The sequence below is a fragment of the Ixodes scapularis genome, unplaced genomic scaffold (genome assembly GCF_016920785.2).
Source record: "Ixodes scapularis isolate PalLabHiFi unplaced genomic scaffold, ASM1692078v2 PGA_scaffold3__209_contigs__length_174095766, whole genome shotgun sequence".
NCBI classification, from domain to species: Eukaryota; Metazoa; Arthropoda; class Arachnida; order Ixodida; family Ixodidae; genus Ixodes; species Ixodes scapularis.
In genome coordinates, this window is record NW_024609868.1 from 78,261,905 (window position 1) to 78,288,451 (window position 26,547).

The following is a 26,547-nucleotide window of genomic DNA, read 5'->3' on the forward strand; positions in this document are numbered from 1 at the left end:
GGAAAAAAAAAAAAAAAAACTGCGTCAGTTTGGACGTGACATTCAAGGTTAGTGTGCAAGTCATGGATGAAGTCGCAGAGTTGCGTTTCGCAGGAAAGTACCTTTTGAAAACCGTGCTGCTGTTTAAAGAAAAGAAATGGGATGATAGGTGCCTCATGATATTGGAGTAGAGGATATGCTCAAGTAGTTTGCAAGAAATTGAAGTCAATGAATTAGGGCGATAATTAGATGCGGAAGAGTGGCTGCCCTGTTTAAAGACTGGGAATTACCCTTCCCACCTTTTGGTCAGATGGAAGGCAGCTTTGAGATGAGGACTGAATGAAGATGAGTTTCAAATACTCACTAGAAATAACACAGGTGTTTCTTTTAAATTTTAGGGTTGATGTTATCGGTTCCAGCGGACGAAGTAAGTTTTGGTTTATCAATCAATGTTTTAATACCAGCGGAGTTAACGTTAATAGGATGCATGCGCTCGTAAAGCTCTTCAGGGAGAGTGGGGACGAAGTCCAAGCACTCGTTAGTAAACACTGATGAAAAGTATTCGTTACAGAACTATCATGCTCGACGTTGCACATCCGACATTCCTAACTCTCCCCATCTTCCTAAACGTCCGTGTGTGTCCTAACACCAGAAACCGGAATTTTAAAGGTTAAAAACGGCACGTTGCGAATATGGAACGCGCACTTTCATGCAAAGCTGACGTCAAGTGACTCAAATCGAAAAACATGCATATTTACAGTATTGTTATCTCTTCTGGTGAAGGCTAAACAACCGTTGCATCCGTTTTCGCGCACGAAACGGTGACTCCCAGAGAAAGTAAGAACGCAGTGATTGTCTTTATTTTAACAATGTAAACACACGTGCAGGCGTGCGCTGATGAAGCCTCAAAATCAAAACTCTCGTAGTGTGATTCGTGACTGCTCCGGCTACTACCCAACCTCGTTGTCACGCCACTTTCTGCAAGCAAACACTAAAATTGCCAGTAAACACACAAAAGCGACATCGATACAATTATCTTGTAGAATATCACCTTATTTAATCATAACTGTTTCAATAGGCACTACAAGTTGTATTTATTTTAAGAAGAAGAAGCAAAATTTTTTTCGTGAGAAAAAACAAAATATCAATGTTAAGTCTGGTAACGTTGTAATTTTGCCGAATCATTGCCACGTCTTTAGAAAAGTTCGACAAAAGTTGCGCCGAATTTTCGATTAAGGGGGGGGGGGGGGGGGGAAGAGGGTCGGGTTTGCCCCCCCACTCAAAAACAAGTTGGTACGCCACTGGTGCAGGTAGCCCTCGCGGCAGGAAAATCTTCCCGCTCAGCCGATTTTGCGGAACGCGTTTTTAACGCGATCGGCGCTCCGCGCGCGTTTTCTCGTATAGTGTGGGCGGCCCTTTAGAATTTTCCTGTACTGCTATTGAGGGCGGGTTTGCGGCGGTGCGCGGCGGCACTAATACCTGCACCTGCGCGCCTTTTTTTTTTTTTTTTTTTTTCGCTTGATTTAAAGGGCTTTTTTTTTTTTTATTTAAAGGGCAAGCACTTTTTTACTGGATGCAGTTCGGACGCGCTTCCGAATTTTACGGATGAGGGCTCCAACCTCCACACATAACTCACATGCACAAACCGCATTTGTAACTTTCGCTGATTAAAGAAAAAAAGAAAAAAAGAAAGTGTCTGAGGATGAAACAATGCACGGATTACGAAGGAGGAGGACAATGCGTCTCAGAACTATCTGTGGGGACAAAAAGATAAGCATCAACTAAAACTAAATACTTATTTTATTTTATTTATTTATTTTTTTATTTATTGGGGGGGGGGGGGGATGTAGCTTTCTAGGTCGAGGAAGCGACCGGTACCGCTCGTCCTGAACCGGCGATTTTCTAAAATCGGTCTATTCACCAGCGTTGTGCAATGACGTTACTAAAAAAAATAAAAAATAAAGAAAGTGTGTGTGTGTGTGGGGGGGGGGGGGGGAGGTTTTTACCCCAGGTGCAGCGCTCGCGGGGGTTGTAGCTTGGCAGTGAAAGGGAAGGGGGGGGGGGGGTTGTCGCGGGGGGCTACCGCCCCGGTTACTGCTAATAATTAGGGGGAGAAAATTATCTTAGAGAAGCGTAAGGAAGCGTATTGTAACCGGAGATACGGTTTCTACGAGATTCTTTCACCGGTTACTATGAAAGTTATTCACTGGTTACTATGAGAGTGCTCTCCGATTACTATGGAAGTTCTTCGCCAACCTCGCCTGTATTTTTCCCCTTTCATCGAGAAATCGTTTGTCTTTTTAGACTTAAGCTAGGTGGCGCAAGCTACCGCCCATTACAAAGGGTACAAACTTTAACGTCTATCAGACGTCTATCTAATGAGGTAGATTTATCCATACATCCATCCATCCATAGGCCAAAAAGGGGAGGTTGCCGTTTGGTTGTGTGGTCGCGCACCTTTCCTATCGCTGGAAAGCGTTTTGTTTCTTCAATTTATGTCTTCCTGATAACTCCAGTCCCCTAATTATGCTACTTGGAAACGACGACGACGATTTAGATTTTGCGGTGCAGCCCGGGAGGTAAGAAAAATACGTAAACAAGTAGCATGCCTCGTCGTCGGCAGACGGACTGTGCGTCCGAGCAACTCGTGCTCATGATTTGAGAGTTGCCACCTAACATCCCCATTCATTTTATTATATTCTCGTGCTAAAATTGGAGGGAGTCACCGAAGCCGCCGTTATATCTAAAGTTCGCATATAATTGTATTCACGCAGCTCAAAACTTGCCAAGCTTTTTACGGACACCGAAGCTGCCAAGGCGGATAACAGCTCCCTAACTTACACACCACCGAGGCAGCCTTCTAGCAAAAACGTTGGTGAGTACATGGGTTTATAAGTGAAAAAAATATTTGCAAGATCACTTATTTTTCGCTGTTTCCATTTGGCACGGGGAACAACTACTGTTCCCCGTGCCAGGATACATAGATAGCTAATTATACTGTAGGCCACGAAGACGCCTTATCATTCCCTTGTCTTCTTAGACGCTCAAAACGCAGGGAGCTTATCACTGCTGCACGCCACCGCCGTTCAAGCGTTCAAGTAGTGAGTATACGAAAGTTTTCAAAACCAGCTTTGTAGCTCATGTCAGAAGGAAGCAGAGGAGCTACATGCCCAGCGATGTTTTACTTTACAGTGAAAACGGAAAGCCAGTGAACCAGGGAAAGCTAGGAGCAGCAATTCTGGGTAATCATGAATCAACACTTGTAAGTATTGCATCCAAGGTCAAGGTTAAATGTGACCTATGTCTTTGTTTAGTAGTGGAAGACCACATTAGCCAATGTTTGAGGGGTTTCAGAATGCACCATTATTTGCCACATCAAAAAAAAAAAAAAAAAACACTTTTAAAGGGGTTTAAGTATTTGTCAGATGGTTACAGATGTGCAAATACCGCTGTTGGAGGATGTTGCAATGTATGTCTGATGCCAGATTGATTGCTGTTTCTATTGTGGTGATAGAAAGCATGATTTCTACATCAACACCTGTAAACACAGCATACAAAAAGCAAGTTAACTGATCACAGCTTTGATCTAGTAAAATACCTCCATCTGATTACACGATATTTACATTTTGACTCTTGAGTAGGAAGGTTTACAGCTGTCCAAATTAAACAGCCTCACTATAGCTCCAGGTAAAGTAGAAGCTAGCTACCAATGATATGAGACTAACAGTGCAATAAAGTATCCCGTCAAAAGAATGCCACATGCAACGAAGTAGTTTCATAAAAACTAGCACCTTTTCCGCTTGCTTAAGCTTTTGTCTTCCATCTCTTCCTATGCTGCAATAGTCGGTGGTCAGAGAAACTTCCCTGCTGCCCATGTCTCTGCATGGATGGGTGGATAATAACGGCTGCACCTTTTATAACGGGCAGTAGCTTGCACCACTTAGCCTAAAAACAGTAACAAAAATCTGATTTCCCCTTTCAAGCCAAAGCATTTTTCTCACTATCACAAGGCCACAAAGATGATCATCAGGCAGACTTTTGGGGAATCGGGCAAAAAAAGTAAAAACATCACCCATTGCCTCCTTCCCCCGGCAAGGGAGTTGCCAATTTTCCTCTGGTCGAACCTTGTCGGCCAGAAGAAAATTTCGGCCGGAGCCACGCGGGAGGGAGTCCCGATTTCCTCTTTCCCGCCTGTCCCCCAGCTGTGCTAGTTAGTCATACTTCGTTAAATTTTCCGTAGATAATTTATACCAGCACTTGGGGGGAAACTCTTCTTCGTTGCCTCTACTCTTTTATAATCCACCCTTCCATCTTCCCCAGCGGTACCAAGGGCCACCGGTACGTGTGTCGCCCCTCCGGGAAGGGCAGGACCTAGCTCCTCACATTTTAGAACCACATGCTTATTTGTTTCCGTCTCCTCGCATAATGTGCACATTGTATCTGTCTCTTCAAATTTGGCCTTGTATGTTTTTCGTTTTTAAAAAAACCCTGAAAAGAAAAAAAAAATTTTTTTTTTCAACAGCCTGATTGGAACATGCATGTCAAGAAATAAATTTTACGTGAAAAAAAAAATTTTTAGAGCAATATTGACGGCGAAATTTATTGGGAATTCTGCGCACGAAGTCTATGATGTCACGGGTCATTCCGGAATTACCATCTCGGTCGTGAAGGCGAAGCCGATCCACCTCTCCTCTACGTGTTTGAAATGCCGAGAGCAAACAAGTGGAAAGGAGGTGACTGCCAACTAAATTGCGCCTCGCACCGTCAATAATGCTCTAAAAAAATTTCTTTTTTTCTCGCGTAAAATTAGTTTTCTGGTTTTTGTGACATGTAAATTGTTTAAGTTGACTTTGCCTGCATTTTCTCCTCCCACATCCATTTCTCTGCCTCCTTATGGTTACACAATATTAACGTTTTGAGTCGAGTAGGGAGGTTTTGCAGTTGTCCAACTTGTTGCTTCTTCCACTGAACGCGTTTGCTCCACCCCGTTGCCCGTCTGCAGCAATTCCGTCTTAAGATTTCATGTCCGTTTCGTCCATTTCGTGTTCGGACTCCTCATATCCAGGCATTTGAAGATCTTATGCGCCCACCGCACGTCCTCTATGTCTGTTGGTCTTTGGTCGAAATGTATTTTACTCTCTGCCTTTCTGCTTTTAAACAATACCGGCCCATATCACCCTGCACTCCCTCTATTGGAGTGTTCCCATTTTTCCCTAGAGCTATCCTGCCAATGCTGTTTTGTCCTATCTCCAATCTCCTCACAACTCGTGCACAAGATTGTGTTACAAAGGTCAATCCTGGTACCTTTGTTTCTTTCCATACTTCCCGCACCACTTCGTATCTATTGAAGTTCCATGGTGCCCATTGTTTTATAATGGCCGAATTCCTTTTACCCTTACCAATTATGTCTCTCATATTCCTCAAGGTATTTCTTTCCTTTGTTGATCCGAACTCCCAGGTTTTTCTACTTGCCCACCACATCTTTCTCTATGTTCTGTATCTCTAAAGAATTCCACTTGATGTCATTAAGACATAATTTCCGATTTTGTTCCGCTGAATTTAAACCCGAAAGTGTCCCCTGCCACACTGCCAATTCCAATAAATTTTTGCAGCTCTTCTCGGTTATCTGCTAAGAGTAATATATCATCTGAACATTAGGCCTGGCAACTTCTGCGTCACTGTTATCCCTCCCTCTCTACCTATACGACCCATTGAAGCCTAATTCACATTGCTCTAGTCTTCTTTCCGTTTTCCTTATGTATATCATAAAAAGTAGAGGCGGCAGGGGGCATCCCTGCCGAAGGCCCTGCCTTGTTGCTGCTGGCTCTGTGGTTTCAGCCTCCCATGCTACTGTATTGTCCATGTACACTTCCTGCAGGAACCTCACCAATTTTATATTTAAACCTGATTCTTTTAGCTGTGTCCACAGAATTTTCTTGTTTACGTTGTCTAAAAATGCCACCTCTGTATGTCTAAAAAGGTCATACATAGCGGTCGTTGGCTTGTCTGCGCTATTTCTATACATTGCGTGACCTCATAAAATTTATCTTCTAGTCTCCTATCCTTGTGAAAACCATTCTAGAGTTCTCCTAACATTTCTTCTGTCTCTGCCCATTCTCCTGCTCTACCCTTCATTACCTGCATTGCTGGTCTGTATAGGACAGATGTTACCGTGATGGGACGGCAGTATTTCATGTTGTCTTTGTTGCCTTTACCCTTGTACAGCAACCTCATCCTGCTTCGTTGCCAAGTCTCTAGTACTCCTCCCCCACCAGTAATTTTTTTTTATTTTTTTATTGTTTGTTGCAGCTTAAATTTCGTTTTTCCAAGAATTTAATTGAGTCTCCATGGGCCTTTTTCAGGGTTGTTTATATACACGCATAGCAGTGACTAGCACCGATCAGTAAAGGCTAGTTCACACGCTTGCCTTTGTCTATGACTGACTGCACTACAACCAGTTTTTAAGCTGCTCGTGACTGCTTAATTTAAGCTACTCATGACTGCAATGTTTAGCAATTGCTGTGAAGTAGTGGAGTGTGCTAGTTGTGTTGAACAATATTGCTGTTCTTGGTTTTGTAGATTTAGCCATACTATTTCACTGATGGATGATGTCATCTGTCATAGCCACTTTTTATTTTGCTATGCTGCTTCTGTTATTTTTGGTTTATTTCAAAAGTATGCACGTCCTGGCTGAACAGAAGCAGGAATTATGGCTTTTGATTGATTTAGAACTTTCCTGTTGCATGGTCTAACTCAACAGACTTTCATCAGCTGACAGTTATCAGTTATTGGTGGATGCCCTTCCACTATAAAAGCGCAACTAGTTTTTGTTTTCTTTTAAGTAATGTTTTTCACTGTTTCAGTATAAACTGATACTCTACAAGGGCAAGCAACAACACATTGCCGTTGCTGCAATAAACCAACAGTTCATTTTTAAGGCAAGTTTTTCTGTGCATATTTTATTTATCTTTTTGTTTAGAAGTACCTGATATTGCCTAAAGTCATTGCTGTAAGGGGAAGATTGAGCCCATAAGAAGTGTTTTGGGAACATATTAACTCATTCATTTCGGTTTTGTTAGTGTATAGTACTATATTGAAAATAGTAAGATATTGTTGACACCTTGACACCTGTTGCAATAAAATTACCCCTATGTTACATTTTTTTTTCTTTTTAGGCTCAAGGTAACAATTTTTTAAGCTTCCTCGATAATGAACGAACAAGCTGGTCAGTGAAGTTCGAAAACGAGCAGAGCTCAGTTGAATTTGCGAAACAGGTGAGTAGTTCAGCAGTTTTGAGATTATCGGTGGTTACTGACCCAACAGAGTCTCCTTAATATCATCATGTATTTCAAACATATGGACTGTGCGTGATATAACATGTGCATCTCCAGAATGGCAGTGGGAGCCATTTCTCACTATACTCTGTCTCATCCTACGATAACCTAAAGCCAGTGCTACATGCCGCTGGGTCCAAACCCCGTAGGGGGCTCCTGCATTAGTAGGTGTTTGGTGAGTGGCATCACCACGGACCCCGAGCTATGCAGCTTCGCTTGCCCACGTCTGGCTGTGCGTGGCTTTCCCGTGTCTGGGGAGAAGGGCTTCCTGGTGGTTGAGCTGAGCCCGGGGTAGGTTTGGACCCTTCGGGGCCCCTGGGTGAGGCAATATACCACTTTGGCCCTTGCTTCTAATAGACACATGTCCTGGTAAGGCCCGGCCAAGATTATTCAATCAGTCACCTTTCTTTACCCCTCCTCTCATTGTCTTTGCCCCCTTCTCCTCTTCTTTCCACTTTCATCTTTGGTGACAAGGGCTAACCTTGGGTGGCGATAGACCTCTGTCTTGACTCTTGTTGCACGCTTGGGCATAGTTTCCTGGCAGCACTGTTAGAGTAACGTCTCCAGCAAAGCCCCTTTTGTTATGGTGCGTTACCTAACCCCTTGTTGGGCTTTGTGGTAGGTGGTGTACCGCAGATTTTTAACACTCTTTGTCCTCTTATGGCACCCCTCCCTTTCAAACTCGGTTTGGGGCATGCCGTGAAGAGGTGCTGTCCTGACCACAAGACTATTGGAAAAGAACCTGAGGTAGAAACCTCTACGAAGTTTTTCGTTGTTCATTTTCTCGATGAACACAAACCAGTGTCAAAGCTATTAACATTCGTTGTAGTCAAAGTACTTGAACACCTTGTAGGGTTTTCCTACAAGGCTAAAAAAAACTCCACTCTGGAGACCTCCTAGTGAGACCCTTTTAGAACGAACCCACGTACAGCGAATTATTGTCGATATGAAACTCACGGAAAATTTAAATAAAAATGCATGTAAAAAGCACATTTTACAACAAACAACATTTTGGCTATATCAAACCCCCCCCCGGGAAGGCTTCCAAAATCGCGCAAACATTCGTCTTCTAGCTTGTCCCTTCCCCTTAAAAAAGAAGGAAAGAAAGAAAATTCCAAAAGCTCAAGTTGCAAGCAAAATATGAGCGAAGAGAAGCAATTCAGAAGGGGAGAAAGTTAAAAGATACACTCTGCACGCACACACAGAAAAAAAAAACTTTTCATCCCAAAGCTTTTGCCCACGAAGAGAAACTATTTAGAAAAGAATATAAGCTAAAAAAAAAACTGCACACATGCAAAAAAACAACAAAAAACTTTGCAGCGCGTTGTTACAAGGTGAAAGTGAAAAGATGAGAAAGAAAAAAAGCTCTCGCCTTACAACAAACGCATCTTGGAAGTTCGTTATAAATGTTTTTTGCTATATCGAATTACTTGCTATATCGAACTGATCGTAGTGTTTCCTGCTGTTTGTTATAAACGGGTTTGACTGTAATACCAAACAACAAAGTGAAGCACTCCTGAAGCTGAACACTATCCTTGTGTGAAAGTGTCGGTGAGCCCTCATAGCACATTGAACACCATTAGTGGAGTTCTCTCCGAGGACGACTTCTTGCACACTAGTGAAGAACTCCTCGAGGGGCTCCAGGTTGCTGGCGTCGTCGCGGTAAAACGCGTTATGTTTAAGAAAGATGGCAAAGAAGTCCCGCGTCATTCTTACTTTTGAGAGGCATACATTACCTGAACTGCCACATCCACCCTTATGTCCCCAACCCCCAGCAGTGCTTCCGCTGTCTGGGTTTTGGTCACACAACACACAGCTGTTGAGGGAAAGAGACATGTGCAAAGTGCGGCAGTCAACATAATGTCTCCGACATTTGCGAGAATGTGGCCCACTGCTCTAATTGCAGTGGACCAGACCCTACTTATTATTGTGGTTGTCCCATCTGGAAGCAAGGAAAACAAATCCTTGCCATCAAATCCAAAGAAAATGTCAGTTACAGCAAAGCAAAGAAACAGTTTTCCTTCGTGTTGAAGGGATCTTACGCCGACGTGGCACGCAGGGGTCTTGTGCCACGCTCGGAGTCGAGGGCTACCTAGATATCGCCTGAGGTTCTGGAGGCAGCCCTCAAGGCCCCAACCCCCCCGTTGGGGCAGCAGTACCCCCCTCCTCCAGGAGAGAGTGCACAGGCTGCTTCGCTGGTTCTGAACAGGCCGGCAACTGCCGTACCTGTACACACATCGCAGTCCTCTTCTGGGGAGAAAGGACGACACTCCCGCCCAACCTCCTCGGAGAGGACCTCCTCTTCCGAAGAGCGGCACAACCCTTGTGCCGCTCTCCCGGTACCCAAGGGGCCGAAGCGGGTAGAGTTGAGGCACTCTGCCTTAGCACCTCTGCTGCCTCTTTAGCTGGTCGTGGCCGGGGCATGCCGCCCTGTGCAACGAGTCAGCCAAAACCTTTAAGTAAAGTCTCAACTCCAGAAGTGGAGGTGATGGATGAGGCCTCAGAGTCACCCACCCTTGCATGTGACCGGGATGACATGGAGTGGCAAATTCCAAGGCCCAAAGAAAAAAAAGCCAGTGGTCCCTCCCAAATAACTGTTATATTAGTATTCTCAACTTTTCCATTGCTTCTCTTATTTGAATTTCACATTCCACCATTTTAGATAAATGAAGAATTGCATTTTATGCAGTGGAACTGTTGTGGTCTTTTACCCAATATTGATGATGTTAATTATTTTATGATCTTCGGCCTATTGCCCTTGGTTTACGAGAGACTCATCTTCAAGCTCATCATACACAGATTTTAAGGCATCGTCTAGTTTTTTTTAAAGAATGTTTCAGTTCCTCTTTTTGGGGGCGTGGCAGTGATTGTGTAGAGTGGGGTGGCCTGCTCCGAGGTCCCACTGTGCACACCACTGGAAGCCGTCGTGGTACGTCTTCTTTTAGATCGCCTTATAGCAGTTGTTTCTATTTATTTGCCTCCAAATGTTCCCCTGCCTCTCTATTAGCTCCAGGGACTTGTGGGACAGCTCCCTCAACTGTTTTTATTTTTAGGTGATTTTAATGCCCGTCACCCCACGTGGGGCACTACTCGTCTCAATATTTTTTTTATTTATTTATTTCGTGGAATTTTTTACAAAGATAAAGGCTTGGTGACTGACAGGTCCTCTGCCCCCCTACAGTTCAGCACTGCAGCACAACAATGTTACAAGCATGACAAATACAATATAAATAAATGTTGCCATCCATCAAGGTGATTGAAAACAAGTGAACGAACCAAAACATTTCTGCAACACTGTTTAAATATAGGTCAAAATTACAGTTTCATGTATCATTAAATATATATAAAAAAAAAAAAATATTGAACACCAAAAACCCCAAGACATGTCTCCGTTGAGCAATGTAATAAATATGGGTATGCAACAACATTCAAATCAGCCACAAAACAGTGGCTTTTTGAGAAACGAACCAGAGAGATAATCAGCTTTAAGCATATTAAAGGCCGCCGTACAGTTCGCGCTTTCCACTTTTTCTGCGTTTCCTCCTCCCCTCCCCTGCCCTCCTTTCCTTCCTTCACCGCCCGCCCCCCCCGTTTACCGCCCTTCCCCGAGGGGACAACACGGAGAATGGATTAGGAGACGCCTCCGTTAATACGGCCTAACCCGCCGAAGAGGGGGCCTGCTGCTTGACCAAAAATTATATCGCTGCTCGAAAAAAAAAAAAAAAAAAGAAAAACGCCGCGGGCAGCGACCGAATGCGCTTTGCCGGATGCGCAACGCTCCGTCCGCCTTGAACAAGCTTGTATGCACTGGACTAACATTTTTTGCAGCGCGGCAGGTTTAGTGTAGGTCCTATCATATGGTCCTGCAAGACTTCCCTGTTCGCCACAAGCTAGCCAATAATTAAGAACATAACGACGGCAGCGTATTCAAACAGTGTAAAATGAAATGTATATAATATTTATAACACCGTTGTCTTCACTGCTTGGCTTTCAAATTTTTAGCGTTGCCAATAATCGTTATCAAACTATTTTTATGATTGAAGACCCCTCGTCGTGCATCGACCCCAAGATTACGCTTACGTGAAACATGATTCTGCGCGGAAACGACTCGAGTCACCGTAAACTTTTTTTTTTTTTTTTCAACGTGGATTTTGCTTTTTAATTTAGCTGAAATACCACTGGCAGAACACGAATCGCATACTTGGAAGGTATATACCGTCTGAAAACTCATATAGCTGGTTGAGTGAATGCAATACTATCGCATTCGTTGAAGCTTGATTTGTTGATTCGAACTTCAAGAAATCACACGCACCCATTCTCCCTATTCCTGTTTACCCAGTCATAGTCGTTCCCTCACGATGCAATACGTGTACAAGTAATGGCAGTTTATACAATCTTGACGTTGCACAGCCGGGATCGCACGGTTTTTAGAAGCGCTATAGAACGAGCACAAGCGTCGAATTCCAGTACACTGATTGATTTCTGTCTCACCGCCGTGACGCCATACGAGAAAAGCGATTTCGTTCTGTCTGTGAAATTAGGAACACAGAAATCAAGCTATAATCCCGGTGATAAAACAAAGCGAAATGGATCTCTGTAGCCAATACCCAACCGTTTGCGAGGTGACTAGGCAAAAGCATATATTACCTCCGCACCTTTACCCTCTGCACACCGCCAGAGAGAGTCATACAAACTCCTTAGAGCTATTGCCAACACGATTGCGTTTGCAAGCCGGTAGTTTGACTCGGCTGGGATTCGTCCCTTTCATAGCTCTCTATGAAACCAGAAAGGTAGATACTTTTCTACATAGGGTGGGTTTGCCCGGGGCCTCCAGTTATTTACGGCCAAAATCACACTGGAGGCGCTTCAGCAATGTTCACTCTGGTCGACACACGTGCACTGTAAAAATGCCAGTCGTCTACTCTTTCCGAAAAGATACTTGACGAGCCAATCTTAGAGACCGACGGATAACGAGGCCGAAATTATGCTTATACCTCAAAAAAATTATAACACAAATTTGGCCTCGTCATTCCCAAACTGGTTGCCGGACGAAATTCTCTATGCGTATTGCAAGCCAGGGTTGGTAATAGTAACATAAGATACGTACGGCAGAATTCCCTTCCATAAATAAAATTATTTGGCTGACGCCAAAGTAACGCGAAATTGGTGCAAAGAGTTTTGCAAAAGGGAGCGTAAACCGAAAAAAAGGAAAAAAAAAAGACAGAAGAATAGGAGAAATAAGAAGAAAAAAAATCTCTGGTGACGTGGCCAAAAAAATTTCTGTTCATGTGATTTGTATTGTCACGTGACCGAACAAAAAAAAATAAGCGAAATAAAAAAAGAACATGAGAAAAAAACCATCCCCTGTCCGGTTTCGAAGCTAGGCCCTCTTGATCGTGAAACTAGCGCGCTATTCGTTGCGCCTAGTTGCGCCAACATAACTTTTTTTTTTCTTTCTTTATTGCAAGTTGCGCCAACATAACTCTGCCTGTAATGCTCACGCATTCTCACATCATAGGAGAAAGCTTGGGTGCCTTCGTAGTTTTTCATGCATGTGTTATTTTTATTTGTGTCAAGAGTTCACGTTCCAGAATGCTTTTAGAGTTTTGGAGCAAAACGAGTTTCTTCATCTGAGTCACCTTCTAGAGCCAGTAGACCGCACTGGGTCCTCCGGCTAATCAAGCAGCTATTTTCAAAATCTCTGACGTGCCAGTCCTCGCATCCGAGGTCGCCGTTTGACAAGCTTATCTTCCACCTGGTAGCCGGAACCCCCAGCAAAGCGCACATGAAGGCTCCCTACCCACGGCAGCTTTGTTCCGTCCCCACTCTCTCTCGAGAGGATGGCTCGTCCCGAGGCTAATCCCATTCTCTAGACGCCCTTTCCACCCAACGCTGGCCCTTTCCCTCCCCGTCTCCAGCTTCGGGAGAGAAGGTTCTTCCCTGCAGAACGTCTTGTTTGTACAGCGGCCTTTAACATGAGTGGACCATGAAAGGTCCTCAGTAAACCACACCCCCAAATATTTTCGCTCTTTAACTTGCTCCAGCAACGTGCCTTCAAATGTTATGTTGATAGTGCTATCATCGCGTTCATTTATCAACTTAAAAATGACATACTTCGTTTTACTTGTGTTTAGACTTAAACAATTGGTTTCTAACAATTCTGAGAGTTTTAGAAGATAGTCATTAGCTAGTTTCTCTACAAACTCTTTTGTCTCGCCAGCAAAAAAAGCATTTGTATCGTCTGCATACGTTATTAACTGAAGAGCCTGCGATTTTCGTTGTATCGTTTATATATGCAAGGAATAGCAGAGGCCCTAGAATAGAACCTTGGGGAATGCCATGTTGTATTTCCATTTTGCCAGATGACTTATTATTTAAGTATAACATATTGATAGCATTCGGTGATATAGCTTTTAATTAACTTTAGCCCTGCTTGTCGTACACCGTGTATATATAAGTAAAATATTGTGTTGTACAGTGCCAAGAAGTGCTGATTGTGCAGACTTTTCCTTCTGGAAACCCTATTGAGCCGGAGTTATTATATGATGTATTTTAAAGAAGCTGTTTAGCCTGTCGTTGATTACACGCTCGAAAATCTTTGAGAAAACGGGGACAACTGAAAGAGGCCTATAATTATTAATTGAGGTCTCTCCGCCTCCTTTGTAGACAGTAGTTATATCAGAAAAAACTTCGCACTCAAGCATCATATTTATTATGTGAGATAATATAGGACCTATTATGCTAGCGGTATACTTAATTGGTAGTGCTTTTATTTCATCACCACCAGCCACAACATCATTTTCTAAACTTCCTATCATTTTATCAATTTCAGTTGGCGTCGTTGGAATAAGCATGGTAGATCCCATTCGATTTCTTGCCAGTGTGCAGTAACCTGAGCTTGCATTTTTTCCCGAGCACATGCCTATGCTAATAAAATGCTGATTCATTTCGCTTGCAAGTTCTGGACGGCAACTCATGTTGTTTATTAAGATATCATTCACACTGGTGCGTGTTTGCTTCCTGCTCGTTAGATAGTTAATCATGTCCCATACTTTTTTGGGGTCATTGTGAATATGCAGAAATTAATTTTGATACTTAGCTTTTTTTAGGTCAGAGTTCACTTTGTTTCTCAATTTTTTGAACTCGTCCAATAGAGCAGGATCACGATTATCTATAAAAGCATGATACTTGCAATTTTTCCCCGGATTCTTTTATATAGTTCACCAGCTATTCACAGTTTTCTAATCTTTCTAGGCCTTTCTTTACTTTCCCAAAGGGGAAAAGCAGCATCATAACAATGCTTGAATTTTGTTGGAAAGCTTTTATAAGCAACTAAAGGATCGCATTCTTTATAAACATCAGCCAAACTTTCTTGCTTTATTAGGCAGCAAAACGTCCTGATTCTTGGAGCAGAGTAATTGAACAGTTTTTTTTTTACCGTCTCAACTACGTCTTTTTAATGGGAAAGAGCCTACATTTTTTAGTTCAGCTCACAATTCATTTACATCTATTGATTTAGCTATTGCATCACCTCCATTACTGCCTTGTTTTTCTTGGCAGATTCTTAATACCCCCTTTTGGGAGTGTCCAGTTTCCTAGTGTTTTAGAAAGAGACATTTGTCTTCCCATCATTTTAAAACGAATGCCTCAGTGGAAGTTTGACAAAGCAGATTGGTCTCCTTAAGTTGAACTCCACGCTGGATACATCCCTGTTTTCCTCCATGACTTTGGGTGAGGCCACATTGTATGTGGCAGAGCAGATAATAAATGCTGCTCATCAGTCAATTCCTGAAACTACAGGTACTTTGCCATGCAAGTGCAAACCTCGGTGGAATAAGGAGTGTGCCTTTACGCGCACGGAGCAAAATGATTCTGTACGGTTTTCTGCTCTCAAGATGTTGGATGATATCCATCACCTTGGTTTTCGACTCGCAACGGATGCTTTACGGGCGTCTCCTGTCCTTAGCTTGAATCAAATGAGATGTCACTTGAGAAAAGACGCCAATACCTAAGCTTAACATACAACTACAAGGTACTTGCAAACCGTAATCATCCAACCTACCATTCTTTACAAGGGTCTAGATTTCGTCGCCTTTTCCAAAAACAAGCCACGTGTTGTGAGGCCCTTCAGTTTTCGTATCAACACTTCTGTTACTTACTTGAACTTTGCCTGAACAATGTTAACCTTTTGCAGGATGTACCTAGACTGTGTTGCCCCCTGGGACATATTGTCACTTGTCTGTGACTGGACGTTCACCAAGTTTAGTTTGGTACTTGTCATTCAGTGGGAATTCCTTGAGCTAGAGAAGAAATATGAAGGTCGTACCCACTTCTACGCTGATAGAGCTAAGACTTCATCATTCGTTGGCAGTGCCGTGCATTCTAATCAATTTACAAGTGTGAAACGTCGGCATATTTGTGCCAGCATTTTTACAGCAGAACTTTATGCAATTTCTGTGGCTATAGATAATATTCTGCGTGCTAAAAAGAAGCGGGCAGTCTTATTTGTAGACTCCCAAAGTGCTATTATTGCAATATGCTCCTTAAACGTTACTGCTGTGCAGCAACTGACAAATACACTTAATGATGCTATGCATGGAGGTCTTAAAATAAAATTTTGTTGGGTTCCCAGTCACATGGGAATAAAAGGAAATTAAGAGGCAGACAGACTCTCCACATCCTCGGGTAATCTTCCACCATCCCAAAACCTGTTTGCGGTAACAAGACATCAAACATCTCAAAGTCCTCACTTGTCCATTTATGGCAGTCGGAAAGGAACATGCATTGCAATAACAAACTTAATTTTACAAAGCCGGTCCTTGGGCTGCAGGAGAGCTTTTCACTTAGAAACTGATTTCATGAAGTTTTATGTCATCTTTGCATTGGCCATTCTTACATCTCTCACATCTCTTACAAGCATCTTCTTTGTGGAGAGAACCCACCAGTTCGTGAAAATTGTGGGGATGTTATTACCCTGCTACATATTCTATGGGCCTGTTTAGGATTCGGCACCAAACATCATATTCATTTTCCTGAATTTTTGTGCTTCCAAATTCCACTCCATCCTGCGCTTTTACTGAGAGAATATCCCCTTATCCCATTTTATTGTGTCTTATATTTTATTACCAGCACTGGCCTTATACACCAAATTTAAACCTACTTAACTTTAAAATTTTTTTTTTACTAAACTATTGTGGCTTAATTTTTAAAACTTAGTTTGATGCAGGATGGCTTTCGTAGCTGTTGCACCATAAAGCCCTCAAACAACAGCGCTAAGTCCAATCATGAGCCTTTTAGAAACCATGTGGTATATTTGTTCCGTTGTACGTATCGGTGCGCCAAGATGCGTCGTGCGGTGGCGAGTTTTTTGTCTGCTTATTGAGCACTCACGGCGACTCCGTCTGCTTGCTACTGCTAAAGGGATTAAATACTGTCTGGAAGTGATGTAGTGAAGATAACCAGGGATCAGAACCAGCGGCCATTAAGTAATGAAGATGAGTCGGATCGAGTGTTCGACGCAAGAGTGTATGTACGGACCACGTGTAGAAGGGAGATACGGGTCCAGGTACATACACAAAGATTGGATTGGGTTGAATTGCATTGCTATGGGCTAAGGCAAAATACCTTTGTCAGTGTTGCCTGCATGCCCTCCTACTTCTCCAAACAGTTAACATATTTACGAAATATGGCATGATTGTTTATGAAGCTAAATACCATGTTCCTTTACTTCACCGATATAAAATATTGTGCTATCACAACAGTGAACCATATCCATAAGATTAGTACTTTTCATACTCTGTGTATAGGAATTTCTCTCGCACACTCTTTTGCAATCCGGATGCAAGCTTTTCTGAGGTAGTGCTCCGCCTGCCAGCCTTCAGGCTGTATAGTCCATCGTAGGGTGAGACGGAGTATAGTGTTTGTTTTTGTGCAGATATTGTCGTTAAAAAATGATATGCAACTTCAAAATGAAAAAGAGAAAAAAAAATTTTACATTGCTATTGCAGTCTAAGTTGTGCACATAAAGTATTACTCCAGTAAAAGCACATATACTGCTAGACATCTTCAGCTCGGACACTCGCTATATGCATGCTGGGTCTATGTAATTTTGGCATATGACCTAGTTGAAATGATGTCCATTGTTGAGGATGTGCTTGCCAGCGATCAACCTTAGTTAAGCAGGTGTCTAAGTTGAAAAGGCATTAGACGGAGGTTTCATTGTATATCTTGTACGGAATCGTGACACGGCATTGTTTTACTTGTTGGAATACACCGTTTCACAAAACTGCTTACAGCAACCGTTATTCTAGAGGTAGGTACACTTGGCACGTGCTTCCCTCGCTTGCCAAAGTGGGAAGCATGATCCACATTACTGCTTTTGTCTCACATTAGACTGCTACTTTTTGTAAACGGTGGTGTGGCCTACTGATGTGGACATTTTATGCATGCAGTCTGGCTGTTACAGACTGGTTAGGTGGATGGGAATGAAAACCTCCACTGCATGACCCATTACTAAGCATTAAAATTTGGCATTGCTGAAATGTAGTTGAAGCGTTAATTCTTTTTATTTCAAGGTTGTCTTGGCAAAGGCCAACAGTCTTGGCTCTAGTCTCTCCAGCTTTGGCAACATCATCACACAGGATATTTGTCTTGGGGAAGGAGAGCCTCTGGACAACAATGGTGTGGCTGTCATCAGATACACAGGCTGGCTTCTTAGCAACCATTCGCTTGGAAAGGTATCGTGTTTAACCTGTTCTCACAATTAACACCTCGCTTTTTTTATAGAGATAGCTATTTTATTTGAGTGCCTGCCAACAGCCGTGTGGCCTGGGCAGCAGCACACTGTCCTGGGAAGTAATAAACAAGCAAGTTACAGAAAAAATGTCCATTTGAATGAACAAAGTATTGTGCATCTGTTGTAGACGTGTCGTGGAGCAAATGGCTCACACATCAGGATAAAAGGCATCGCGGCACCTGGAAGTTCGCCCCGATGGTACACGAAAGTTCAGCGCCGTCAGCAACTCTGCCTAGTCAACACAGCCACATACAACTTGGCGCAGGAAATACATACATCTCTTTCAATCCTTCAATTGTGCGGCGACAACAGACCGAGGTTTACCAGTAGATTATTGTAGCCATGAAAGCAACGGTGTCCAATGTGCCTATTGTATAAAATTCATATAAACTTACTTTGAACCTTTTCAATTAAATTACTGTGTGACACCACGACAGAGTTCCATTTTACCGACGAGAATTCAAGGCGTGATCTAACAAGTGCACAATACAGGCTTTAAAGACATTCGGAAGTGCGAAGTTTTCTCGTAAGCCACGGGATGATGCCCAGGTTGCAAAGTTCTTGGTTAACAATGTGCGAAACATATAGACGAAAATGAAATCTGCTAAGGGAACCTTCAATAGCTCTATCAACACTTGCTAGAAAAATATCACTAAGTGTGATATTTTTCAATATATTTATATTTATATAAATATATATAATATATATTTATAGCAAGTACAAATATATTTATTTATAGTAAGTGTGATAGAAAAATATCTATCACACTTGCTAGAAAAATATCACCTTTGACACTTCTGATCTGCTAAGGTGCCCTTAGCAGATCAGAAGTGTCAAAGGTGTTCGGATACGTTGACGATTTTTTGCTAGTGTATCCCAAGTCTGTTGAAGGTGATTACGTTGATAAGGTTATGAGCGTATTTTCCAGGTGCGGCTTTGGTCTTAAATTCACTGTTGAAAAACCTTCGGACGGAAAGTTACAGTTCCTGGACCTTTCGTTATCTCTTCATACAAACCATATCTGCTGGAGTTTCTCTCCTAGGTCAAAAAAGGGCATCCTTCACTACACATCCGCACATTCGAAAGTTCTTAAAAGGGGGATTGCGGTTACCATACTTGGGGCTGCTCTTACGAAGTCCTGCTTTCACACTGTTCGTGAAAGTTTTAATGCTCAAGTTGAGAGACTCCAAAAGTCGGGCTTTCCATCACAGGTCTTAAACAAGGTGGTGGCGGTTTTAGTACGTAAGACTAAAGGGATTCAGCGAAAGAAACCTAGAGATCCACAGAAACGAAAGGTTGTTGTACCATACATGCACAAAACCTCTCATAATTTAAAAAGAGCAGCCCAAAGGTACGATGTGCCTGTGGTATTTTCGGCTCCTAAAAGAATGGCGCAAATCTGTTCAAAGGTTCGCTCGATAGCGGATAACCTCAACAAAGAGAAGTGCCAGAAACGCCACAGCCACCCTTATGTGCCGTGTTCAATTGGCGTGGTGTACAAAATCCCACTAACGTGTGGTAGAAGCTACGTGGGCCAAACTCGACGGTGCCTAAACGATCGCCTTCTTGAGCATGATCGTTCACTAAAATCTACGGTGGGTGGTCACCTTCCCGTTCACTGCAATTCCTGCTCGTGTGCTCCGATTCTAAAAGGCACAACAATAATTGGACACTATCGAGACAAGACGACTCGTGAAATCTTGGAAGCACATTGCATCAACAGCCTGGGGGACTGTTGCGTCAGCCACCCATCAGTGACACTACTAAACACTGAAACCTTGTTTTTAGATCGGACATTGCAGTTAGATGGTGTTGTGTCGCGTGTCACAAGCACTGCGTGCCCTGCGTGTCTTTCAGAACGTTTTCTTCTTCTTTCTTTTGTGTATAAATTCAGTTGCGAGTCAGCGCTTGTGTGTCTTGCATGTTCCTTTTCTCTGTCCTTGTCTTTGTGTGCGCTGTTCTGTTCATCATGTCATACTAAACGAGAGTTTGTGCAGTTGAGATGCATCCTTCAACGAAGAGCTTGCGCTTGTAGCCTGGTAGCGGAATTGTTGTACATAAAAAATACTGGGAAGCATAAACAGAACAAAGGGCGAATGAACGCAGATAAGCATAAACTATGTGAACACGTAAAAGGAGCAGAGCTACTTTTCGAGCGAAAATGAATCAGCGAGGTGAGATCACTATGGAGCGTGCCATATCTAGTGCATGGGAAGTGGGACCTGTAGCCGGTTGGTTGCCCGCAGGCCGCGTCCCAGCAAGTCACGGGCCACATTCGGGCCGTGTGTTTTGAGACCCCTACTTTATGAGGACTAAATTTGCACTCCTGAGTCACTTTATACAGACTAGGAACTGCAAAATCGTCCATGCCTGACCTTATTGAGCTTTTTTTTTTTATAAATATACAGGAGGAATATTTAGTAATGTAATTTCTTCGAAAACCGGGCTAATGTGATTTGAAGTGAGCCATCGTGCCTTCATTCTTCAGGTGTTTGACACCAATGCTGATGCAGAGAAGCCATTGAAGGTGAAGCTTGGCAAAGGAAAAGTCATCAAGGTGTGGATACTCTCTTCTTTTTTTGTTGCTTTGTTTTGTTTTCTTTATTGCTTTGTTTTTATAACAAATCCATTTACCGGTTTCTTGATTTTATTTTACCTCAAGCCTTGCGACGACCAGCTAGCCTACATCTGATATGAAGGATTTTTGGACCATGCTACTGGTCTTGGTTTCAAGAGAAAACTTTCAGCTGCCATTGAAACTAGTAAATTGGAAATGAAATGGCATGCAATAAATATTATTTCCAATGAGCCAGGAAGGACAAAATGCTTCACTATAGTATTTTCCACTTTATTGTCACATTCACTGTTCAAATCTGTATTTGTCCACCTAACTTTCGATTTGTTTATATATTGCCAACAGGGTTGGGAAGATGGTTTGCAGGGTTGCAAGCAGAAATCAAGGAGACTCCTGGTGGTGCCCCCATTGTTGGCCTATGGCTCCCAAGGATTAGCAAACACTGTGCCTTCAAATGCCACTCTCATATTCGACATTTCGATCAGCAAGGTAGGTATGCATGCTTCTTCTCGCAGTCTCGTCATGGGATCTGCCCGTGGAATGCTGTTCTGTTTACCTGTCCTTTGTTTTCAGGCGAAATCCGGAAGGGATAGTACAAGGTCAACCACTCCAGTGTCTAATACTGGCAGTGAGGCGGAGAGGCCAGAAACGAGAAGCTTGTCTCACAGGTGACTATTTCGTTTAGTAGCCCTTTGGTCGCCTTGGTGCTATTCTTGACTGCTGTAAAAAACTGCACTTTGCAACCAAATTGTTGGTCTGAAACAAAATAATACCAAATACAGCCGCAGTTTGATTTGGGTCATTGTTGTATTACAACAACTTGCCGCACAGCTCTATGAAAGGGAACGCAGTGGCTTGGTTTTGAGAGCCACCTCAATTGAAGCATATTACTGGTCTTTGAAAATTAGTGTTTATGTAAACTAACTAGATCTGTTGGAGTAAGACCTGTTTATCATGAAGACGGATATTGGAAAGACGGCATGAAAATAACAAAGTTTTCCTGAAAAAAAAAAACTGACTTCACTATCTAGAGCAGTGGTTCTCAAATATAGTCCGCAGACCCTTTGGGGTCCCTGAGGCCTTCTTAGGGTTCCCGAAGCCCTCGACAATCAACCATACCAAGCAATAAAACTTTTTTTTATTGATCCTGGCTGTCCCACAGAGATAAATAAACCAAACTTAAATGTGCTGAGTGAGTAGGGTTGATTGTTCTCTGTTTCAGAAGTTTGAAGTTGGTTTGCGAGCATTCAGTTTTCTTCATTTGCCTTTTTAAAATGATAATTGTTTGATACTTTCCTCCACCCCCCCTTCTCGCTAGACTGGGTCCCCCTTAACTTCCGCCCAGCCAAGAGGAGTCCGCAAAACATCACTGTTTGAGAACCACTGATCTGGAAGCTTTATCTTGGTGTATGTTAGTGTCGAAAACTAAACAAAAAAAGAATCATAACAATGATAATAATAATGATGGCTATTCAACTTGGGAGCATTCTAACGGCGCATGAACGTAAGATATCCACAGCAAAAAATTTTTCTTTACTTATACCAGTATTTCACAGTTTGCTAATCACATATGCATCTCCACCAAGAAAAAAATGGTAGTAACGGTGCCTTTGGGTGTGGAGCCTGGAACTCTCCTTGTACTGCTGCGTGCATTGTCCCATATCGCCCATGCGTCGGAGGTCAAAGTAGCAACATAGTACGACACAGGAGCTGCCACTTAACAGTATGGGCTGTCGTGACCCTGGAAGTTGGTCGTAGTGGTGCCGACAAAGTTACGTCACCAGGCAGAGATTGAGGGGAAAGCGAAAATTGCAGTTGTATCTTCATCTATAGATCAAACCGCCGTATGCAGAATTCTTTTTCTTGAGAAATGCAGCCAACGCTCGCATTTCACATCCAACTTTCTCACACACGTCGCTGCATCTTTTTGAAGTGTTGCCTCATTGTCCCGTCCTGCATCTTTTTTTCTCGCGACAACACGGAGAATGCACAGTCTGGGATGATTGAGCATCGTGTGGGGGGACTCGTCACGTGTTGATGAGCAACGTTTGCGAACACCCGTAGGTTTTTGGCGACACAGGTGTTTCGCAGAAGGCAAACTCTGCCACCGTCCATTCTTCCGCCCCATCCACGCTTCGCATGGTCACAAAAATCGAGTTATGCTTGGGAACAACTTTCTGCAGCCCCGCAGTCAAAACTACGAAGGTGCGCATGCTCACGCACCTTGAGCGCCGTTAGAGCCGTGGCATGAGCGCTACTGCTCTCATCAGAATTGCCTCATAAAATCGTCCCTGAGTATAGCTTCTGCTCAAATGCAGTTCTAAGTTGATGAAGATGCTTTAGACACACCGGTCAGAGATGCATTTTAGGTGTCGTGCCATGCCTCTAGGGTACCTGGCCGCCTCCTCTAGGCCCCGTGTTTCCCTCCTCGTCCCAACAGCAGCGTGGACGAGTCCATTCGGGCCCGAGGTGCCTCCCTGTCAGAGCAGCTGAGCCAGGCGGCGAGCAGCGGAGCGGAGAGCGACAAGGCCCGCCTGCTTTCGCGCATGGCCAAGATGGGCAACCAGATACTGCCCCTCGTGGGGGCAGTGCCCGCTCGGCCCAGCAGCGAGTCAGAGCCCGAGGTACAGCTCTCGACGCATGCACAGCCGAATTCGGTGCAGGCACTACTGTGTTCATGGAGGTAGGAAGTTTCTGGAGGCGACATGACGCCACCAGAGGTGAAGCCACAAGTGTGGAGGGACACCCCCCCAACCTCCACACTTCTGACTTCACCTTTGATGGCATCATGTCTCCTCCAGAAGCTTCCTACCTCCATGACTATGTTGATGTTTATGTTTATTGCATGCCCAAAACCAGCATGAAGGTTTTGATTAAATGAGTCGCTTTCATGCAAAAATAAATTCAACATGGAAATGCATGAAATGCATAAATAGCCCATTGAAGAGTCCAAGTCGTAATAAATTGTGTTACGGGTGCATTATTCTATTAAAAAGGTAAAAATGAGGCATGGAAAAGAAAATATACTGAACATGGCTATTGCAAAAAAATCTGAATTCGACGTAATGGTGTTCTTTCGAATTGCTTGTCGGGATGAAACGTTTCACAGCGCCACGTGAATTTAGGTGGGATACAGAACTTTATGCCTCCCAAAAGATTGGGTGCATCGGTATGACCTTGGATAAGTTTCTGTATATCCTCCTCGAAGCAGAAATGGCTAAAAAAAATTATTAATGTTCATTACAAAAATTATGTTGCAGATTTGTCCGACAAACTCTGATGTTTGTGTTCACGATGACAAAAAAAGCTGGTCAGGACACTTAATGTAGTGTCGTTAAAAGTAGAGTTCGTGGTCCCGATGAGAGGCCATTTCAGTAACGAGAAAGTGATGTCTGCGGTGCCTACAAATCTTTCCATGTTTTCTAAGCTGTGACTTGAGGGCGAGTTAAAGCAATGAAAAGTGCAACTTCCAGCAACCTTTCAACTTCATAGAAGTAATAATATACAAGAGCACGTCTCTGTTTGTGCTTTTTTTTTCACATCTTGTGCTGTGCTTCGTTCGATCAAATTCTCCAAGAACACAAGTTAACAAATGGAGCGGCGTAGTTTGAGATGTTGTGTGGCCTGTTTTCTTTTGTTACTAAACTGTCATGCCTAGCTGCAGGTTCACTGTTTACATTACCTTTTTCTGTTTTTCGACTTTTATTAATTTTTATGTTTTTTCACGCCTACACTGCTCGGAGGGCATTACAGGAGTGCGTGGTGGAAAAGAATATGTAATACAGCAAAGACAGCATAAAAAGCACAGAAAAAAACAACAAAAAAAAAACGCCCAAACAAAAGATGAGCGGCAACTTGATGACAATATTATTTAATCGAGGAACGAAGAAACGGAGGGCAGCTCCGCTTATAAATCGGCCTGCCCATTTCAGTTGTAAGCGGCTTGAGGGGAAAATATGAGCTTTGCAGGCTTTAATCCTTAAAGGGGCACTGACACCCCAAAGCTCGTATTTTTTTTATTGTCTAAAACGATGGAAATTGCAGTCATAAACACGCAAAAAAAAAATCCCATCGCGAAAAAAAATTTTCTTGCACGCGCCTTTTTATTTTTGGCGTTTGATTCTCCCGCCTCTCGCCTCCTCGCTTCTTTTGGTTCATGACGTCATGAATCATGAAATTTAGAAGCTTTGTAGGCGACATTTCTATAACATTTAATAACGGCAATCGTAAAATGTTTTTTAACGCAATTGCGAACGCACTACGGCCCTTCTTTTTGAAATGCCAAAAATCAGAGTTCGTTGTGCTGCCGTCTCCTGGATTTGTATCCTCCCACAAAAAACAGGCGACACCGCTCAAAATCGGTCCGCCGGCGGCCGGCGCTTGCTTGCTCCTTTCCTCCTCACTTTGGGTCGCCATGGCAACAGCAGAGAGTCGTGAAAGAAAGTGGACTCTCAGGACTCCGCAATATTTGACGTCAACGCACCGGCGCGGATCGCGCGGGAACTTCGAATTTGGCATTTGGAAATTGTTCTTTTAGTACAAATACTGAATTTCCAGATTTTGAATTTTGAGGGTAATGTCCTTGCATCGTTTTCAGTCGTTCCGGATAATAATAAAAAAATATAATTTTGATGTGTCAGTGCCCCTTTAACAACAGACCATAAACCATTTATACGACCCATTATTGGTTAGGGGTGACACAGGGCACACTTATAATTTTAGGACGAACCACCAGCGCTGCAGCAGACCACTAGACCTCAACCAGCACTGCGTGCAGATTCTCCAAAGCCGTCTGTCAAACCTAGAAGTACACAGCCATTGCCAGCACCACAGCCCATTATGCAGCCTGTTATACAGCCTATGGTTGCTCAATATGCTGGTAAGTGCTACAAATAATAAACTCTTTGGTGGAATTCACTTACATCATGCTTAACTGTCATATAACATTTTTCAAGAATGCTTATCTTTTTATAAAGCAGTGTTTTGTGCTAAGTTTCCTTAAATTGGATAGCCATGGATTTCGAGCATGTGACCACTGCACAATGCTCAAAAACTGGTGGGAGTTCATACTCTCATAAAAAGCAATACTAAACCTGGGTAATTCATATAGTACTTAGGTAAAAGTATTCAAATATTCACGCACTCGTCGGTTAGATTTTGGTTGACTCGAAAAGGCTGTCTTGGTTTTTAACTTTTCTTGTTCTAGCAAAAGATTCACCATTTTTGTAATTGTGTTGTGCATATGTTTAGACAGCAAGAAGTTACCAATTCCCAGTGTGAGTCTAGTGTCTCGGCTGTAGATGCAAAGTTTAGCCAGTGCAGTACCATTCGTAATTTGGGGTTTTTAAACTTTTATTTAACTGAAGAGTGTGTCTTTAGATGCCGCCATTTTGACCTTGAAATGGGGAGCGCCTCTATAAAGACACGCGACACTTGCTTTGGATGGATGAAGTTTGCGCCATGGAATGCTTGTCAATTTTTGATGGGGGTTATAGGTGCAGCCGTTTATGGAACATGATACCAAACATGTTTGGTTTCATTTGCATCCGCTGGCTGTCGAAATAATCTACCGTAGTTACTTTGCCAGGAAATATGTTTTCGTGTTCCCATTTAGAAGCGTTGCAAGGCTTTGACAGATGCCGTAATCACAGCATTGCTTCAGCGAAGTGACGACGATCTCTTGGAAATGAGCACATGATCAGTGACAGTGAAACCTCAAAGATATTTACAGGTCAAGCCTGGCGTCATATTTTTTTGCCGAAATACATTTATAAAACACCAGTCTTTATGGCCTACCATACAAAGTCAAACGTGTAAAAATAAGCAGTCTCTCCCCTTCGCTATAATCTAGCACAAGATGCAAT

General features: G+C 43.0%; 1 protein-coding gene across 7 annotated transcripts in view; it reads left to right on the plus strand.

Moving 5' to 3' along the window:
• Positions 1–2,337: 2,337 nt before the first annotated feature.
• The window catches only part of LOC8025953 (FK506-binding protein 15), a 51,104-nt gene continuing 26,894 nt past the window's right edge, over positions 2,338–26,547 (plus strand). For 3 of the 7 annotated variants that reach the window (XM_040500938.2, XM_029986926.4, XM_029986959.4), the window contains exons 1-12: positions 2,338–2,558; positions 2,754–2,854; positions 3,020–3,080; positions 3,172–3,241; positions 6,843–6,917; positions 7,155–7,253; positions 17,888–18,049; positions 20,597–20,665; positions 21,029–21,172; positions 21,257–21,351; positions 23,124–23,307; positions 25,406–25,562. In XM_040500938.2, coding sequence (XP_040356872.1) covers positions 2,506–2,558; positions 2,754–2,854; positions 3,020–3,080; positions 3,172–3,241; positions 6,843–6,917; positions 7,155–7,253; positions 17,888–18,049; positions 20,597–20,665; positions 21,029–21,172; positions 21,257–21,351; positions 23,124–23,307; positions 25,406–25,562 — 1,270 coding nt within the window. In that variant the 5' untranslated portion in view covers positions 2,338–2,505. The remainder of the gene's footprint in view (positions 2,559–2,753; positions 2,855–3,019; positions 3,081–3,171; positions 3,242–6,842; positions 6,918–7,154; positions 7,254–17,887; positions 18,050–20,596; positions 20,666–21,028; positions 21,173–21,256; positions 21,352–23,123; positions 23,308–25,405; positions 25,563–26,547) is intronic. The other 4 variants (XM_029986933.4, XM_040500939.2, XM_029986943.4 and 1 more) reach the window with 2 other exon arrangements.